This window comes from Coffea arabica, chromosome 7c (assembly GCF_036785885.1).
Source record: "Coffea arabica cultivar ET-39 chromosome 7c, Coffea Arabica ET-39 HiFi, whole genome shotgun sequence".
Classification (NCBI taxonomy): Eukaryota; Viridiplantae; Streptophyta; class Magnoliopsida; order Gentianales; family Rubiaceae; genus Coffea; species Coffea arabica.
Window position 1 is genome coordinate 2356564 of NC_092322.1, and position 19150 is coordinate 2375713.

Sequence of the window (19150 nt, forward strand, 5' to 3'; positions counted from 1 at the left end):
CGAGACTCGGCTTGATTAGCTCAAAATTCGATTCGACTCGATTCGTTTGCAACCCTACGTAAGAGTCCGCCAAAACCCCCGGTCCTAGTCAGGACTCAGGGTCTCTGGTGAACTGAAAAAAGTTGCAGAATTGAGGATGGGTGACATGACAGTGACGGCTGAGACAAAGACACCATAGCTAGAAAATGAAAAGTTGATAGTAACCACCGCCAATGCCTGTAAGGCTGGGTGGAGCACGAGGTCAATAGTTCAAATTTTATCTCTCATTTTTTGCTATTATATGTGATTTATTATTTTAAAGTAATTATGAATGCACATCTATTTGGATAGGTGATGATTCAGTTTCCATCATTTTTTCTTAGGTTCTGCTCTCTCTAGCAGAGAATAAATTTAGGTCTATCGTATCCGAAAAAAAAAATGAAAAATTGATGGGCTTTCTGTCTTCTGCGATTGCTTGTATCTTGTCTCGCATGGAAATGGACGGTAAAGAGAACTCCAAGGGGAAGTGACAGTGGCCATGGTGAAGCAGGAGCCTGGTTTGGGACCGTGGAAACAGCACAGCGTTGTTCCTATTTTTACTCTGTTCCTTTTTTTGTGTTTTTTTGGTAATTTTGTTTGACCTGTTCCTTTTCTTTATTCCTCTATAATAAGTAATAACTACTATAAGTTTGCTTTTTTTTTCTTCAGTGTATTATATATGCCTTTGAATACTTATTCCCCCTTTTTTTTCTCTTGATATTTCTTTTCTTTTTCTTTATATTTGTTATATTGTAGTATTTTGTCTCACTCCGTTACATTTTTCAACTTTTTTGTTTACAAAATGCTCCGTTTTAGAATTCTTTGTTTAAACATCTTCTTTTATTACATAAATAATTTATTTTTCAAATCTTTTGAACCCAAGACATTATTGTCATTTCACTACATCCATCAAACGAGTTAGCAATTGTCAGTGGTTGGGGATAAATACAATTTGGTCAAACTGCAAGATTTCTTTGATAATATAATAGATAAACCTGAGGGAAAGTAAATGTAATTAATCGTGAATTGAATGTGAAGTTCTTTCCAAAATCATCAATTCTTAACTGGTAAAGAGTATAGTTTTTATTCCTTAAGAAATTAATTAAATTTCGTGCTTTTGACAAAATATTTTATATGTCACTTTTTACTATCTCTTGCACCCGTCAATTTTGTTGGCGACTTATTCTTGTAATGCCTTGGATTTATGTGTGAATTTTTAATTAAGATTTCTTTTAGGGCCTATCATATAACACTAAAAATAATGAATTTATAAGGAAAAATTATAAATTTATCTTCCATTTCTAAATTGTACATAATTTCCTGAAGAAATTCAAAGGATGTTTGGGTTACACTTTTTTGGAAGAGTTTTCGGGGAAAAAAAATTAACTGTATTGTATTTTGGAATGTAATATATGCAGAGTGAAAGAGTAATGTGAAAACATACTAAAAAAATATTCTTAGAAAATACAAAATATTTCTCCGAAAAAAAAATGGCAACTCATAAAGTGGTATAAAATCCACTTCCTATATCTTATGCCCACGGCGCACAAAATAGAAAAGAATGATCCTGTTGTTAATGTCTAGTGATCTCGTGATTAAGAATTAAGATTGTTACCACTCTCGCGCATTTTACCCGCAACGGATCTTCTGTCCCACACCCTGTACAACAACTCTCTGTTCCACTTTTTATTATATTGCTATTTCTCCTACATAAATATCATATTTTAATTTTTTTTTTGCTTCATTAAGATCCAATAACTATTAATTAAGTAAAAATAAATACAACAGTTTCAAAAAAGTAATATATAATAGAAAATTAAAAAAAAAGAGAAAATTCATTAAAAATCTCATTTTTTATGCATTTTGATTTTTTAAGTTTGTTAAATTTTGTATAGTACAACAGTTTCAAAAAAACAATATATAATAGAAAATTAAAAAAAAACAGAAAATTCATTAAAAATCTCATTTTTTATGCATTTTGATTTTTTAAGTTTGTTAAATTTTGTGTATTACAACAGTTTCAAAAAAGCAATATATAATAGAAAAAAAAACAGAAAATTCATTAAAAATCTCATTTTTAATGCATTTTGATTTTTTAAGTTTGTTAAATTTTGTGTATTACTTAATTATTAGTTATTGGATCTTAAGGAAGTAAAAAAGAATTAAAACATGATGTTTATGAAGGAAAAATAATAATATAATAAAAAGTGGGACAGAGAGTAGCACAGAGTGTGGGACAGAATATCCGTTTTACCACTCAGGTCCTCGTGCACAGATGTCAAAAGCATTTTGATTCATGTTATTTTCAAAAAGGAAATCTTACTATACTTGGCATGATAAGCAGATGCAAAATCTGCGTGGACTTTTTTGCCCTCTAATTGATCATTCTTTGCATTAAGGTAAGATGAAATTAATTAATTCTTACTGGAAAACAGGGGACTCGTTGAGCAAATACACGTGTTCCTTTTTCTTCCTCGGGCATTTCACGCGGTGATTATCAATCGGCATGAATATTTTATTCCATTATCTTACTGTAGTCATGTGCCCCTTAGTGCGTTTTAACAGGTTAGGAATCAGTAAATGACAATGATGGTGACTAAACTATCTAAAATAATATGGATTGGTCGCCTTTTTTTTTTTTTGGCAAAAATATTACTCCATTCTTTTAAATGGCTATTTTGGGTTACATCATCTAATTTAACTAAAAAGTTCAATGACTAAATCATGCTGTTTTAGATATTTTAGTGACCATTTTAACAATAATGCTTATTTTCCTTCATCGTCTGTGTTTAAGAATACATCGGTGAACCACTGTCTCTTATTCTTTTTCAAATTCTAGTTGAAGATATACAAGTAAGCTTCTATATGTTATTTTGTAAAGCTAATTAACTAATATGGTTAATTACACTTTGCCGCTTATAAACTTGACCCTAGCAACACTTTGTCTCTCTGAAGTCTACACATATATATACTTTACTCACAATGATTAATTTATCGACGGCTTTTTTAATGAAGTTATCCTTGGATAATTATTGTAATCGATCAAATTTCACTCTAAATCTGTCCTTTTTTGTAGTATTTTAGCTGTCATAGAACACCAATTTTATCTCTTGAATTTTTTAAAGTCGGTCAATATAGTCCTTTAATTAAAATTTAAGAGTTAATGATGGTGGTAAAAGACCTTTCAATCATTTTTTTTGTGTCATCAGTTTATACAAGAGATATTAATGTATTTAAAATTAGATTAATTTTTTATTTATTGACGGTGTATATACTTTCACTATTAGATATACGATACATGATCTGAATTTGAATCTTAAATCTAAATTTCACATATGCGACGTATCCAATTCTGATAGTATGTATACTGTCAGTGTATATAAAATAAATTCTTTAAAATTATAAATAAGTTACAATCCTCATGAAAATAACTTGAAATGTTTTAAATAATGAAAATAACCTTTTTGCACCGGTTTGAGAATAGCACAAACAAGTTTATGTATAATTCCCAACATTTTTGTATTTCGTTTTAAGTTTTCAAGCCATCAATTTGGCCAAAAACATTAAAATATATAAGCGATTTATAAAACTTGTTTAATTAACTCAAAATAATTCATAAAAATAAATAAATATTTTTCAAGTTGAAAAAAATTCAAAATAAACTTTCAAATATGAACTCTTTGTATTTTTAAACACAAAATACATTTTATCTCATTAGAATTAAAATTTTATGCTTTTTGTTTTTTTTTTCAATGTATTATTGATATATTCGTGTTTTTGTGCTAAAAAGTAAGACATAAAAAATAAAATTTTAGAATATTATATTCCCTCTCCCAAAATGATTTTTTAAAAATATATTTTGAAATGGATTGTATGTGTTAAAAAAATTTAAAGTAGAGGAGGCAAGTAATTTTTTTAAAGTTTAAAGGTACCAAGTGATACTATAAGAAACTTTTGAGGAGCTTTCTGAAATTACCCCTTATCATTATGCGGACTCATCAGGAGTCACGTGAGGTGCGTTCCACGAACCGAGATATCCACGTAAGCTTACCACACAGTTGTGTTTTTTCCCCCCCTCCCAAACGGACCAAAGCCCATAAGTCCAAACCCTTGTCATTTAGACTGAAACCCGGGTTTTCTTAGCCCACAGTAGCAGTGAAGTGATTACCATCACGAAAAGATTCCTTCCACGATGGCTGCTCACCACCACCAGCAGCTCCTCCACTGCCACCCTACCACCACCTCCACCGTGTGTTTCTGCTACTATTGCTGCCCCAACTACACCTCATCTCACCTCCATCCAGTTTCTGATCCTCATCCCCTTCACCATCTCCACCACCCTCCTCAAACCTACTACTCTCCTTACGGAGACGGCTCGAATCCAAATCCACCAAGTACCACCCAAAGCGGTCACCATCACCACCATCAAGGACCGCATTACCGCCCTCCTCCGACTGACCCGGAAATAGAACGCTACTTTCATCACGACCAGCAGAGAGAATTAACCCACACCCACCCCATTGTTTGCTCTCTTCTCCGCCGCATAGCCGCCCTTGAGTCCTCCCTCCGCCACCACTCTTCTTCACATTCTCACTCTCTGCGTGACTCCGCCGCCCGTATCATTCAAACCCACTTCAGAGCCTTTCTGGTTCGCAGATCGAGAACCCTCCGGCAGCTCAAGGACCTTGCTTCCATCAAGTCAACTTTCAACACTCTCAAATCTTCCGTCTCAAAGAATCCTCACTTAGATCCTCAACTTCTGTTCCGCAAAGCCTTAGGATTGCTGTTCAAACTCGATTCCGTTCAGGTAAAGACTCTATTTTTGTTGGACATACCAACAAATCATTCATAAACAGCATGCTTCTTATATTGGGATTTGTTTTGCAGGGTGGCGATCCAATGATTAGAGATGGTAAAAAATCAATTAGCCGAGAATTAACTGGCTTCTTGGATTTAATTGATGGGGTTACCGTGAAAAAGTCTGAGATATCAGCTAAACTGGTTACAAAGAATGCGCCTAGGAAATGTGGGGTTTTGTATAATGAGCATAAAAGTGGCACCTTTGCTTGTCGTAATTTGGCGAAGAATAAGAGATTGGAGGATTTAGTTGACCGGATTGATGCATTGTCTACTAAAGTTCCCATTGGGGATATCGCGGTAGATGAGGAGGATCTTGAAATCCCTGGCATTTCACGGAATAGAGCTGCCCGTTCAGGCCACCCAAGTGATGGATTAGGAGCTAAAGTGAAGAAGAGCGTGAGCTTTGTGGAGAACGGTAAGGTGTACAGGATTCACAGAAAAGGGTTTGAACCAGTTCCAGCTGGGGACTGTGACAGTAGTGGTGATGAAAGTTATTCAGTTGGTGCTGAGGGTGAATTGAAGGACGACATTCGAAGGAAGGCTGAGGAAGTTGGGGAGATTTCGTTCAAGGATACTCTGGCCGAAGAGGAAGATGAATCGCAGGATGTGGAGTCCTCCAAAAGCAGCGATGGTGTGGAAGGTCCAGGATATGAATTGAGGAATGAAGATGGAGGTTTCACATTCTCTGCACCTTTGCCTATGAAGATGGAAACAAAAGCTGATATCATGGACAGAAGGAAGGGTGTAAAAATAGTTGGGTAGGAATGCTAGTGGTATGATATTAGCTTGCTTGCTCGCTCGCTCCTGAATCAGTTTTGTTTTGTGGCTGCTTGGTGGTTAGGTGTTAAAGGCTTTTGGTCCCCAGATTGCCGTATCTTGATAATTAAGTCTACATTGACTCGAAGATTACCTGAGCAAATGGTTGATGGTCGTCTTCTAGATGTTCGTCTTGTAACAACTTTTCTGTTTCGTTAGTGTGATTGAGAAGAGTGTATTCTTGACTTCATTGTTTGATTGTATTGACTTTTGATCTAGACTAGTGGCTCCCCAAGCTGTTTAAAATGCTACTGCTTGAATTCATCAACGGCAGCTTTTCTTGACCTGTCCAAAGATGTTTCATTAATAACTCTAGAATGTCATCTGGGTTCTCCAATTGATGCCGCTTCTCTCCATGATGGACGAGGAATAGACATACAAACGCCAATACGCCGTTGAAATGAACGCCCATCATTGAAAACGGTACCAATCTCAAGCGCCCGCTGACTAACCAAAATGAGCTGATGAAATCACAAAATAAACCAAACCAAAGATTAAAGAAGATTTCCTGCCCTAGGGCCAGTGTTAAATCCACCGATGACGTCTTTCACCAGTATTTTTATTGCAACGTATGATATGGCAAAGAAAATAAATCCATTTGGATTTACCGCAAAAAAAATTGGTCCATTTGGGAACTTGAGGGTCTGCCAAGCTAGAAGGATGGAGGTTCACCGAAAGGGATGAGATTTTTTTTTTTAATAAACTAAAAGGCTTGGGTCTGTTTGGATTATCTATTTTTTGAAAAATAAAATTTTCATATGCAAATGTTATAGTAATACACAAAAAAACACCTACAAAAATACTATATTCATACAATATATTAAAAATAAGGGATAATTTCACAAACCTCCCCTGAGGTTTCTGACACTTGCACTGAGACCCCTTCAGGTTTTAAAAATTACACCTAGCTCCCTTGCTTTTCATATTTTGGTAACAATTCAGTCCAATTAGCAATTCAATATTCTTGTCATGACAGAGTTGATAATTATATTCCATGAATGCCCTCAATGGAACTTATTAGTACAAGATTGGTAGTTAATAACAAGGTAGACATGATTATCAAAGTTGAAGGGGTATAAATGCAATTTAGGAAAAGTTCTTTTGTTACACCAAGCACTCTTCAGTAGGCAACGGTCTGATGCACAGGAATAGGCAACGGTCTGATGCAATCTTCCAACGACCAAAAATTTGGAAAAGATTGTGCATATAAACATCCTCAATAGCAGATTCCATGGCCTTTTCAAGCCAAATTTTTTCATGCAAATTTGGAAAGCACATTGTATCCTCAAGAGCCAAAAGACTATGAGTCTCAATCACAGAAGGCTAAGCTGAAAACATTTAGCAGATTCCATGGCCTCTTCAAGCCAACCAACAGAATTCGGGAATTCACCAACAACTTTCAGTATTAAGAATAGATATTGCTACTGCAATCGCAAGGCCACAGTGAAGATATCAGAGAGCGAAAAGAATCCAGACAAATTGTATTTCTGCTGCTCAAAATGCAGATATTTCAAATGGTATGATGGAGGAGAAGAAGAAGAAATTAATAGCAAAAGAAGAAACCAAGACACAAACAGAGAAAGGGATATTAGCAGAGCTAGAGTGCTTGGCATTTCAGAAAGGCAATCTGAACCTAATGTGGAACTGCAAAGACAATTGCCAGCTTAAAGTGTTTTAGGAAACGTGCTGCTCATCACCAATATGCTACTGTTAGCTATATATATTTTCATTCAAATAGTAAAATCAATCAGCTCCTGAATTCATGTAAATTTGCTGCAACAATGTAGCAGTTGTATGTGAAAGGGAATAGCTAGAGTGCTTGGCATTTACAGTCATTGTATATGAAAGGGAATAGCACCAGTATGCTAATTTAATCAATAGCAACTGAACAATAGCAACAGTTACATTACACATGCTAAAATGCAACTTTTCTGGCCAACAGAACATATAACATTTCCATCAATGCAATCCAGAATTACAAAACACCATCTACCAAGACAGTTTCTAGAATAGATGGTGAGGATTGCACCACTAATAGTGTAAAAGAGTGTGAGCTCCCATTAACAAAATATTTCAGCAGTCCTAACTTCTGGTACATTTCCAAATAGCAGCACCGAATTCAAAAGAAGCTAAACTAATCATTACATGCTAACTAGTCTGAACTGGCAACTCAAAACCAATTACTGAAAGTGCTGGTACTGCTAATGCTATTGGAGTTCATATTTGGTGGTGCATTCATGCTGACAGATGTAGCATTTTCAGCTATGTCAGAAGTCGAATGAACTGGAACCTGAGGATTGGAGTACATTCTAGTACTTTTGGTCCTACAGCACCTCTGACTGTTGAAGTAGAAGGATTGTTTGAAGCAAGCCTTCCTCTCTGTAAACATAATAGGATGAAAATCAAGTTCAAATGAGTAAAAATTAGATCACAGAACTTCTTATTCTCTTACACAAGCTATAATATACAAGTTATTACCTTTCTGTTAGAGCCTGCAGCAGTAGTTTGACAATTATTCTGCCGGTTAACACCTCCATTATGACCAGTAGGACTAGGATTGCTCCCTTGACTGGAGTGAACTATAGGTACTGCTCCTTCTGCATAATCCTGTGAAATGAGAGCACTTGTGAGTCCCTGGAAACCTTTTCACATATATAATTGTAATAGATAAGAAATGAAACATAAAACTGGCAGCAGAATACCCAAAGTACAGCTCCTGATAAGCCTGTGCTGGCCATTCCTGTGCCTGGCCTACCTCTCCTATTTGTCATCTGTGATAACAACTTAAAATAAGTAGCACATAACAAAAATCAATGTAAGATGATGCAATTCAGTGATAAAATGAGAAACTACCAATTCAGCTGTGGTTTTGTTTGCAGTCGTTCTGTGCACAGGTAGAGGATTGCAGGTCCTCTTATTATGACCAAAAGCTCCACAATTGCCACACTTGAGAGTGCTGCTCCTTTTTGGTTGTGAAGAGGAAGCTCCATTATCAGCTTTCCTTCTTCGATTTACTCTTGGTCTACCAGGAGCTCTTCGCAAAGGAGGTGGCAACACAGTTTTTGGGAGTAAATCAGGCATCGTAGGCCACCTTTTCACATCAGGAATAGGATGAATCATTTCTGAGTATGCCTTCAAATACATGTCCCTCGTGAACCAGGCTTCACAGTAATGTTCCAATTTTTCTCTCCTGTAAATAATTCCCAATGCTGCATGTTTACATGGAATTCCAGATATCTGAAAAGCACAACAATCACAGATTCTTTTGCTGAGATTAACTATGTAGCTTCTGTCACCATCACCAATCTCGAATGTATCTTCACTAGCCATATGTATCTCACATTTTCTTGATATTTGGCTAATCTGTGTGAGTTTCTCAGCAATCCTGGGAGAGATATTAGCAGTCAAAGTGCAACCTTTCTGGTACCTCTTGTGCAACTTTTTCATAAATTTTCTCCTCAAACCATCCACTAATGTCAGTATAGGCTTTCCTCTAAGATCACCAACCTAATTATTAAAGGATTCAGTGAAATTATTTGTTACATGATCACACTTAAGTTCAGATGAGAATACATGCCTACACCAGGAACTTCTTGAAATTTTGTCCAGATATCTCCAAGCAGCAATGTTAATATCTTTAATACTTGCCATTGCTTCATTATAGCCAACAACATCATAACTTTTTGTTGCCTTCCAAAAGAAACTTCTAAGTAATATTCCTGAAAATTGAGACTTGAAATTGCTACATATATGCCTACAACAATGCCTACCAGTTGCATCAGGAAATATCTCCTCATAAGCAAGATTCAGTCCCTTCTGCCTATCACTCATGAAAGTTAAAGGGATGTTGTTGTCTAATGGTCCAAAGAACTCTTGAAAGTAATAGAAGAACCACCTCCAAGTATCCTTGTTCTCGCATTCAGTTACAGCAAATGCTATTGAAAAAATGCTGTTGTTTGCATCCAAAGCAACTGCTGTGAGAAGCACACCTCCAAATGGACCCTTCAAGAAACATCCATCAAATCCCACAAAAGGTCTACAACCTTCTAGGAATCCCAGCTTTTGAGCTCTAAAGCTAATGAATATTCTCAGAAATTTAGGCTCAATTAACAGATTTGGCCTATCATAATGTATTTTACAAATGCTATTGGGATTATTGTTCCTTAATAGTTCAGCATATGAGGGGAGTTTAGAATAAGATTCAGCATGTGTGCCTTCTATTTCATTAAGTGCTTTGCTCTTAGCTCTGAAAATCTGCATTTTACTTGGCTTCACACCATACTTTCTCAACTCTGTCTCTACACCTTTACTGGTCATATTAGGATGATCTCTCATGACACCAACCAGCTTCTTGGCCATCCAATCAGAAGTGGCTTCAGCACAGTGTTTATCCATCACACAAGTGTGCTGTGGTTGGTAACTTTTAATCTGAAAAGTTATATTATCAGCCACTGATGATGCATGTATTCTCCACTGGCATCCCTCAGCATTGCATATAGCTGTCACTCTCGATCTCTCATTTTTCAATCTCAGAAGTGGAAAACCTTTTTGAATAACATAATCTTTTAAGACAGCTCTAAATGCATCCACATTGGTGAATAATTGACCCTTCTCAAATTCTATGTCATCTTTAGGATTGTAAATCCACATCTTTGATCTCATTAACTGTCTCCTAGAATTATCCCCTTCCTCACTTTCAGAATCAGGCACCACAATTTCCATTTCATTGTCTTCAAAATCAGAAAAATTAGTATCACTTTTTTCACTATCATCATTTGAGACCCTATCCAGAACTAATTCATCCTCATTGTCACTATACGGATTGTGTCTCCGTGAAGAATCAGAGCTAGGATCTCCATACTGATCATCTGAGATATCAACATCTATAGCTACCGTCTTCTTATTCTGTTTACTAATAACCAGAGTATCTTGCATGTTCACAGTAGTCGGATTTACTAAGTTATTCTCTTCATCAGCAGGGATAATTTCCATATCAGAGACATGCAAGTTAATCACTGGCTTAGATTGATGTATTTTGAACATCTCACTAACAGAATAATCATCATTAACATCCATCGTGCAATTTTTTCCAGGAATTTCACATCTCATCTGCATAATCATGTTAACATTCCCACTTATCTTGCTCAGTGCCTTTTCAGTTACATCAAACAACAAGTTAATGTATGAGTAGCCACTTGGATCAACATTTGAAATCCTGATTTTGTTTGCATTACAGTGAACAACAATGTCATATGCAGCAGCAATAGTCCCCATCCTACATTTTCAGATTTGAATGCAAAGTAGTGATTAAATAAAAGTGCATGCTTCCTCCCTTTACATTCTTACAGAAACACATATAATTTCCAGAAACACATCAGCATACATCTCACTACATATCAACGTACTTCAACATTACAGAAACTACTGATCAAGCAAAACAGTCAATATTTGCTAATACATTCATGCACATTTTTAATAGAAGTTAATGAAATTTTCAGAAAACATCTTCCATGCATCCATCGTGCATGAAATTTCAAGAAACATCTTTAGTTACAATACTGCATGAAGCAACAAACATCTTTAGTTTCTTGACACATCTACTAATCAAGATTAGTACCTTAACAGATAACATGCACTTTTTTAACAAACTGATTCATTATAACGGAAGAGATTATAGTACTGCATATCTGAAAATGAAAATTGGTACCTCAATTTCTGCTTCTAAGAAGCTTAACTTCCAACAGATGAAGACAGCTTCACACCAGTTCCATTGCCTTCTTCATTGTCCCGTTTCTTAGCATTTAGATATAAGACATGTTATCTGCCAAATTGGCGCCAAATTATAAGACATGTTATATAAGACATGTTCAATCAGCCTCATCACATCACTCATCATCAGAAATTGGCGCCAAATTACATCTTTTATTGGCGCCTAGGAGTAATTATTTTTTAATCACCTTCATTACACGTTAAATTTCTGTTATTCTGGTTAAACATAATTAGAAACCTCAAAATGCATTTGTGTAGGTAGTTAACGTCAGTGCAAATGTATCCTCTGAGAACAAATAGGTCATTTCAGTGCTCTGCATGTCAGATTTGGGCCCCAATAATCTGCCAGGGGAGCTAGGTGTAATTTTTAAAACCTGAAGGGATCTCAGTGCAAGTGTCAGAAACCTCAGGGGAGGTTTGTGAAATTATCCCTAAAAATAACTCTAAATATATTTAAAAAATTAAAAAATAAAATTTACACTATCTTTTTTTTTCCATCTATCACTGCCACCATCACCTCCACCCACCATCTTTCTCCTCCCTCTCTTTTCTCTTCTTCGCTCTCCTTCACTTTTCTTCCTTCATCTCTTTCCTCCTTCGATCGTGATCTAGTCTCGACGAAACTAAATCGGGAAAGAGAAGAAAGGGAAGGAGCGAGGGGTGGCGATAAAGGAAAGAAAAAGATAGAAGAGGAGAGAAGGAGGATGAGAGAAAGAGGAGGAAAGGGGATGGGAGAAGAGAGGAGGAGGGAAAGAGGGGATGGAGGTGATGGTGGATAGTGGTGGTGGGTGGAATGTTAATTTTTAAAAATTATCCTAATAATTTTTAAATTTTAAAAATATTCTAAAATGTATTTCAAAAATATTTTTAAAGATATCACTAAAATATTTATAATAAAAAATTTTCATATATATTGTTATATATTGTTATAGTAAAATATTTTAAAAATATTATAAAAAAACAGCTAATCCAATCCCAAACGGATTTGAATTGAATGATTGAATCCCTCTCCTATTACCCTGACCTTGCCCCGTGCACCAAACAAAAGAACGTTAAAGAAGGCAACTTTTTGTTCGTCACAGCTTTTGACTTTTAAGTGGAACGCCGGAACCCGATGAATCTGCTCTTCTCGCGGAACATCACCAATTTAGGACCTTTACCCTTTTTACATGATAATATTTGGATACCCGAACCCAATTGGCAGCTCCAGTCAGAATCCTCCACAACTCCAGTTCGAAACTTTTTTCGAAGTCCCCGTGAATGACAGCGTTTTAGGTAATTGTGGGTCGGTGTTGGATCATATACGGGAGCTTTAGGCTCAAACTACGGAGGCAAGTAAAACTAGAACCTAAGCCGAAGCAGCTGGAGTGAATGTATCGAGCCAGGGCAGGTGGGAAGTCTTTCTAGTCAATGATTCATGAATGTGGCCAATTCCAGCCTCTGTCCACAACCTTGACGTACTTACTTTCATCCGCTGCTCCCGGACCCAAAGCAATCAGTGTAACACGATGGCAGACTCTGTTATACAACTCCGCCAATGCCAAATGTATACGAACCACCAAACAACTCCACGCTTATACCATCACCTCTGGCCTCCTTTTATCCCCCAGGTCCACACATCTGCTCTCGCTTCTTGCATCAGCATATGCCCTCGGTGGCCAAATTGTAGTTGCCCGTTACCTGTTCGATAAATCGCCTGATAGGACATTCTTCTCGTATAAGACCCTGATAAGAATGTGTGCTGAAGATGGGTCTTCGCATAAGGCTCTAAAACTCTTCGCTGAGATGCTTGAATCGGGTCGTTACAAACCTGATAATTATACCTTTCCTTTTGTCATTAGGGCCTGTGGTGATTCTTTACTGCCTCAATTGGGTACTGCTGCTCATTGTTTAGCTCTTGTAAGTGGCTATGGTTCGGATACATTTACTGCGAATTGTCTGTTGGCAATGTACATGAATGTTGGAGATCGAGAGGGGGCGATGCGGGTTTTTGATACTATGGGAGAGCCTACTATTGTCTCGTGGAACACTATGATCAGCGGTTATTTTCGAAATGACAGTGCCAAAGAAGCTTTGATGTTGTTTCGGAAAATGGTGGACAGTGGGGTGGAAGCTGATGCTGCAACAGTTGTTTCTGTTTTGCCTGCTTGTGGGTTTTTGAAGGATTTGGAATTGGGGAGAGAGGTGCATTTGCTGGTGATAAAGAAGGGTTTAGGGAAGAAGGTGTCCGTGAGGAATGCCCTGGTGGATATGTATGTTAAGTGTGGTAAAATGGACGAGGCACGAAGTGTGTTTGATAAGATTATTGAGAAAGATGTGGTGACTTGGACAACTATGATTCATGGGTACTCCTTGAATGGCGATATTAGAAGTGCTTTAGGATTGTGTCAACTTATGCAGTTCGAAGGTGTAAAACCTAATGCAGTTACTCTGGCTTCTCTTCTTGCATCTTGTGCCAATTTGCCTAACTTGAAGTTAGGTAAATGTTTGCACGGTTGGGCATTAAGGCAGAGACTTGAATCTGATGTAAACGTTGAAACTGCACTTATTGACCTGTATGCAAAATGCAAATGTATGAGACTTAGCTTCAAGGTGTTCTTTAAGACTTCTAAAACAAGAACTGTACCTTGGAATGCGATTCTTTCAGGGTGCATTTATAATGTGCTTGCGGAAGAAGCAATAGAGCTTTTCAGAGAAATGCTTCTGGAAGGAGTGAAACCCAATGACGCAACCTTCAAGAGCCTCCTTCCAGCATTTGCAGTTCAAGCAGATATGCAGCAAGCAATGAGTTTACACAGTTACCTCATAAGGTCAGGCTTTATCTTGAAAACTGAAATTGCAACTGGCTTGGTTGACATTTATTGCAAGTGTGGGAATTTGAAATCTGGTCACAGGGTCTTTAGTGGGGTACCCTTGAAGAAAAGAGACATTGTTCTCTGGAGTGCACTTATAGCAGGTTACGGCACTCATGGGCATGGTGAAATTGTTCTTTCTCTCTTTTATGATATGGTACAGTCTGGGATTAGACCTAATGAAGTCACTTTTACTTCTGTTTTGCATGCATGTAGCCATGCAGGTATGGTGGATGATGGTTTGAGTTTATTTAATTTCATTTATGGAAGTTTCCCTTTGTGTCTTCGTACCAATCACTACACCTGCATGGTTGATCTTCTTGGTCGTGCGGGTCGACTTGAAGAAGCTCATGAATTGATTAAAAGTATGCCTTTCCAACCGAGTCCTACTGTGTGGGGTGCTTTGCTTGGTGCCTGTGCGATACATGAAAATGTTGAACTGGGAGAGGAGGCTGCTAAATGGCTGTTTGAATTGGAACCAGCGAACACGGGAAACTATGTGCTAATGGGAAATATTTATGCTGCTCTTGGAAGGTGGAAAGATGCAGAGAATGTGAGACATAGGATGAATGAAGTAGGGTTACTCAAATCGCCAGCTCACAGTGTAATTGAGGTAAGGAAGCCTGCGTAGTGTCATTTGCTGTTAGATGCCTGGCTTAAAAGAGTTGCAAGGCTGCCACATCTTCAATGATTGATGTGCCAACTGTTGATTTCAAATTCTTGGCACTTTGAATGAATATAACATTAGAGGATGAAACATTTGTTATTCTATGAGAGATTACATCGTTTTTTCTTCGTGGTGTACGCAAAGGTATTACTATATACTAGCTAGTCATGCTGTTGTGCTTTACTGATGAATGAAATTAATCCACCTTAAGCAGTCTAATAAGGACCATTTCCCTGGTGAGCTTGTGGGAAATTATTTCCAAGATATTTGGCATTTTACAGGGCAAGCCAGATACCCTGACAAACTGGTTCCTTGTTTGATTTAAATGAGAGGGATTTTGGGACAGTTATAGTCGTTAAGTTGGTCTTTTCAGGGCTGGCTTATTTAGAAAGATTGAAAGAGATGTACGTTGTCTACTTGACACCAAAGTTTACTGCAAAAATGGGTGCTAGACAAGCCATTGACCAATTTTTTTCTCAGTCCGGAAAAATTGTGTCAATGGGAAAGACGTGAGGACTTAAAAGTTTGTGTATTTTTATCAGAACACCTGCATGTGGGAGAAAGGATTGGTTAATTGTAGTTCTCCAATTGATGTGTTGAACATGCAAGGAAATTACTAAGGGGAAAAGTGGAGTTGCTTGAAGCCAGCAGCAAGAGAGAACAACCGTGTATGCAGAGTCTTTGACACATCGTTGGAAAACGTGGAATCCAAAATCTTTATCTCAAAAGTACATAAACCTAGAAGTGCCCTCTTGCAGAATATGTTTCTCAAGCAGAGAGAATCAAATTTGGATGGTTAACAGCAGCGATGAAAAGGATGATTACTGAATCTGAAGTTTTTAACAAATTCTCTCGTATAATAGCATGTGCCAATTGTTTCTGTAACACTCTCCGGAGATCCACAAACAGATCATCAATTCATCAGACTTTGAACTAGCCTCCTTCAACAAGTATTTCCAATACTTCTGATACTGCCCTATTCAAAACATGCCATGTGCCATGGATTAAGTTGATTGAATAGATAAAATGTGAACTACGCTATTGGACGGTTCCCCATATTGCTGTGCATATATGTGCGTGTGAGGAGTGAACGAGCCACAAACAACCAGTTAGGAAAGAAAGGAATTACTAATATATGCAAGTAGTGGAGAACGGTCGCTCCAAATAAAACGTACGAACCTCCATGGCCCTTTATCGCGGCTTGGGTCAACTGAAGCCCGGAATGCGCTTGCAACATGGTCTTTTATCCTTCGATGCCCTCGTGGATTGTATATCATTCATTGACATTAATGATGACTTATTATCAATTTATAGAAGGGTTATTATCACTTTACTCTCTTAACGTTTGGCGTCACTATCAATTTCTCCATTAACGTTATTTTTTAGTAATTTTATCCCGAAGCTAATGGTCAAACTTAACGGAATTTATTAATTCAAGTAATAAGACATGTTTAATCTTTAAAATTATTATCATTTTACTCTCATAAACTATAACCTTATTATCAATTTATCCCATAGAGTTATTTTTGAGATAATTTATCCCATCATTAAACCAACTTAACAAGTTAAAAAACTTTAGAATATGGTACACTCTTTTTTGTATAATAAAAATAATAAAAAAATTTTAGAGTGGCTCTTCTCTTATTTAGTATCAAGAAAAAAAGTAAAAACATTAATCTCTTTCTTCTTGACAATCTTATTAATATTGAAAAAATAGAAAAATACGGAAGTGAGATAGAGAGAGCTCAATTCTTTTTTTTTTTTAATACAAACAAGAAAGAATTCAATATTTTTATTATTTTTAAATTATTTTACTTTTCTGTTTATTACTCAATTCCAATCCTAATCTCGAGGACATTAAAGTAATACGATAATATTAAATTCTTTCTTATTTTCTTTTTTGACAAAATCTAATTTTCTGTCTCCTTTTCTTTTCCAATTGTTAATAAGTGTGAAAAATATTTGAGAAAACCCTTTTATTTTATGTTTTTTAAATCTTAGAGTGAAAAAAAGGGAGAATAATTATTCCAACTTTTATTTTAAATTATATATAAAAAGGTAAATACATTTAAGCATTTATGAACATACATTTTAAATTAACAATAGGGTAAAATATTTAGAGAGTAAAGCGATTATATTACTATAATTTAAAAGAATAGAGTGATAATAATAATGTAATAATACTATAAAATAAAATGGTATTTTTGTCAAAATTTTGTTAACATGCTGAGTTAAATTATCTATGAGATGAAGTGACTAAAAGATACTATTAGGAGGTAAATTGATAATAGCAATATATAGTTTAAATGAATTAAGTGATAATAACCTTTTATAGAACGCAAGGATTTATGGTCTCTTTTGGCTAACGACAATTCTATCCGCTTTCGCTTCTTGAAACAAGTAGTCAGAGTTTGAGATTTGGCGGTTGGGAGCTTATTCTCCGCCCTGGGCTGCGTGGAGGACCACTGAAAATTAGATTGTCTTAAAAAATTTCTGGACAAAAAATCCTCAAACAATCATGTGGTGTAATAAAATGCATGTATTTGGATTGAGAATTATTTGAATGTTTTTTGTATTATCCACTATAGCATTTTTTTTGGGGGGGGGGGGGGGGGGGATGGTGTATACGTTGGACTCAAAAATTAAAAAAAAAATGAAGGAAAAAATTTCAAGCCATGGATCATAAATTTGGGGACCATTATGCAAGGCAAGCTATATTTGCTAGAGTAATTATCTTTTTGCCAGAGCAAATTTTATTCAAATGCTAAGATTACGCAATCAACCGACTCTATATATGTTTATTGATTTTTTCCAAGATCCACTGTACACTAATTACTCTTTTTTCTTATTTTTTGTTATGATCTCTCACTCTCCCTCCTATTATTCTTGTCCCTCTCTCTCTCACACACACATTAATTGATCTATTATTTTATAATTAAATAACTTTGTTTTTCTTTACTCTTTTTTTTATAGTACTAATTTTTTCTTTGCTTCGAGGAGCTCTTTTTTTATTCAATTTTGAAACTTTTATTTAATTTTTTTAAATATAACTTGATTTAATTCCAAAAAAATTTGATTTTAAATTATTTCTTTTATGATGTTATTGTAACTTAATTCTTTAGTATATTTAAAAATTTATTGACATGAAACATGCATTTTTCTTTTGAATTCTACTTGTTTATCATGCCTTTGAGGAGCTAATATTATTCAAGGTTTTATCATCTTTTCCTCTTTCATACTAGTCACGTAGGTTTTGGCTTCTATCAAGTATTCATGTTTGTTATGTAAACCTTGATTACTATCAAATATTCATTTTATCTAATAATTAGATGAAAGTAAATTTATATTACATTATATTGTATATTCCATGAATATTGAAGGAAAAGCAAGCCTATTTTTTTATTTTATTTTGATTTTTGAACTATTGCTTATTTGGGTTAAAAATTGTTGTGTTTGTAAAAAAAAAAAAAAAAATCTTCCTAGTAAAAATTTAGGAATAAAAAAAATATAAGAGCATGTTGAAGCAAAAGAATTAGAATAGGAGAAAATTTTAAAGTTAGATCCAAGTTATTAAATGATGAAAATAATTGATGAATTAATGAAAGACAGAGTGATAGAGAAGAACAAAAGTAAGAGAGTAAGAATTAAGGAGAATATACAGAGTTAATTGATTGAGCGTAATATTGACATTTAAATAAAATTTGCTTTGTTGAGAAGATTATTGCTCTTCCAGTATCACCGGCCATAATATAATGAAGGATTATTGTAGTGGTTTACCTATTTAGCACGCCTGAATTAGATTAATTAATCTTATCTATCTATAAATACATACAATTATAAGTATTTTATTTGTTGCATTTAAATACTTCTCTAAATTAACTATACTTAAAAAAAAAAAATCGTGACACCCTTTTAACAGGTACCTGTTAGCCATACCATATAATGAAAACAATAACGCTGTAATTTTATTTGCCGATTGCCGACACAAACAGCTGAACTTGGGTTGGGTATGACTTACTGGTTTGCTTCTCTGCTGATTACTTGAGTTCTTTAATTTAATTTTTTTTCCCCTTGTTTGTCTCTTTCGGCAGGCGAGTCTTCCAGAAATGGACATCTAAGAGGGTGATGATCTCGTGCAGGCGATTTGTCAACTGCGTATCATATCCTT

The 19150-nt window shown here is 35.7% G+C and overlaps 2 protein-coding genes across 2 annotated transcripts; both read left to right on the top strand.

Annotated features, from left to right (window-relative positions):
* Positions 1–4116: 4116 nt before the first annotated feature.
* LOC140010370 (BAG family molecular chaperone regulator 8, chloroplastic-like) lies at positions 4117–5780 on the top strand. The gene is made up of 2 exons (XM_072057082.1): positions 4117–4825; positions 4906–5780. The coding sequence occupies exons 1-2, from the start codon at positions 4211–4213 to the stop codon at positions 5638–5640; spliced, it is 1350 nt and encodes a 449-aa protein (XP_071913183.1). The 5' UTR covers positions 4117–4210; the 3' UTR covers positions 5641–5780.
* Positions 5781–12319: 6539 nt separating this feature from the next.
* LOC140003673 (pentatricopeptide repeat-containing protein At5g39350-like) lies at positions 12320–15823 on the top strand. The gene has a single exon (XM_072057122.1). The coding sequence runs from the start codon at positions 12874–12876 to the stop codon at positions 14944–14946; it is 2073 nt and encodes a 690-aa protein (XP_071913223.1). The 5' UTR covers positions 12320–12873; the 3' UTR covers positions 14947–15823.
* Positions 15824–19150: the final 3327 nt, after the last annotated feature.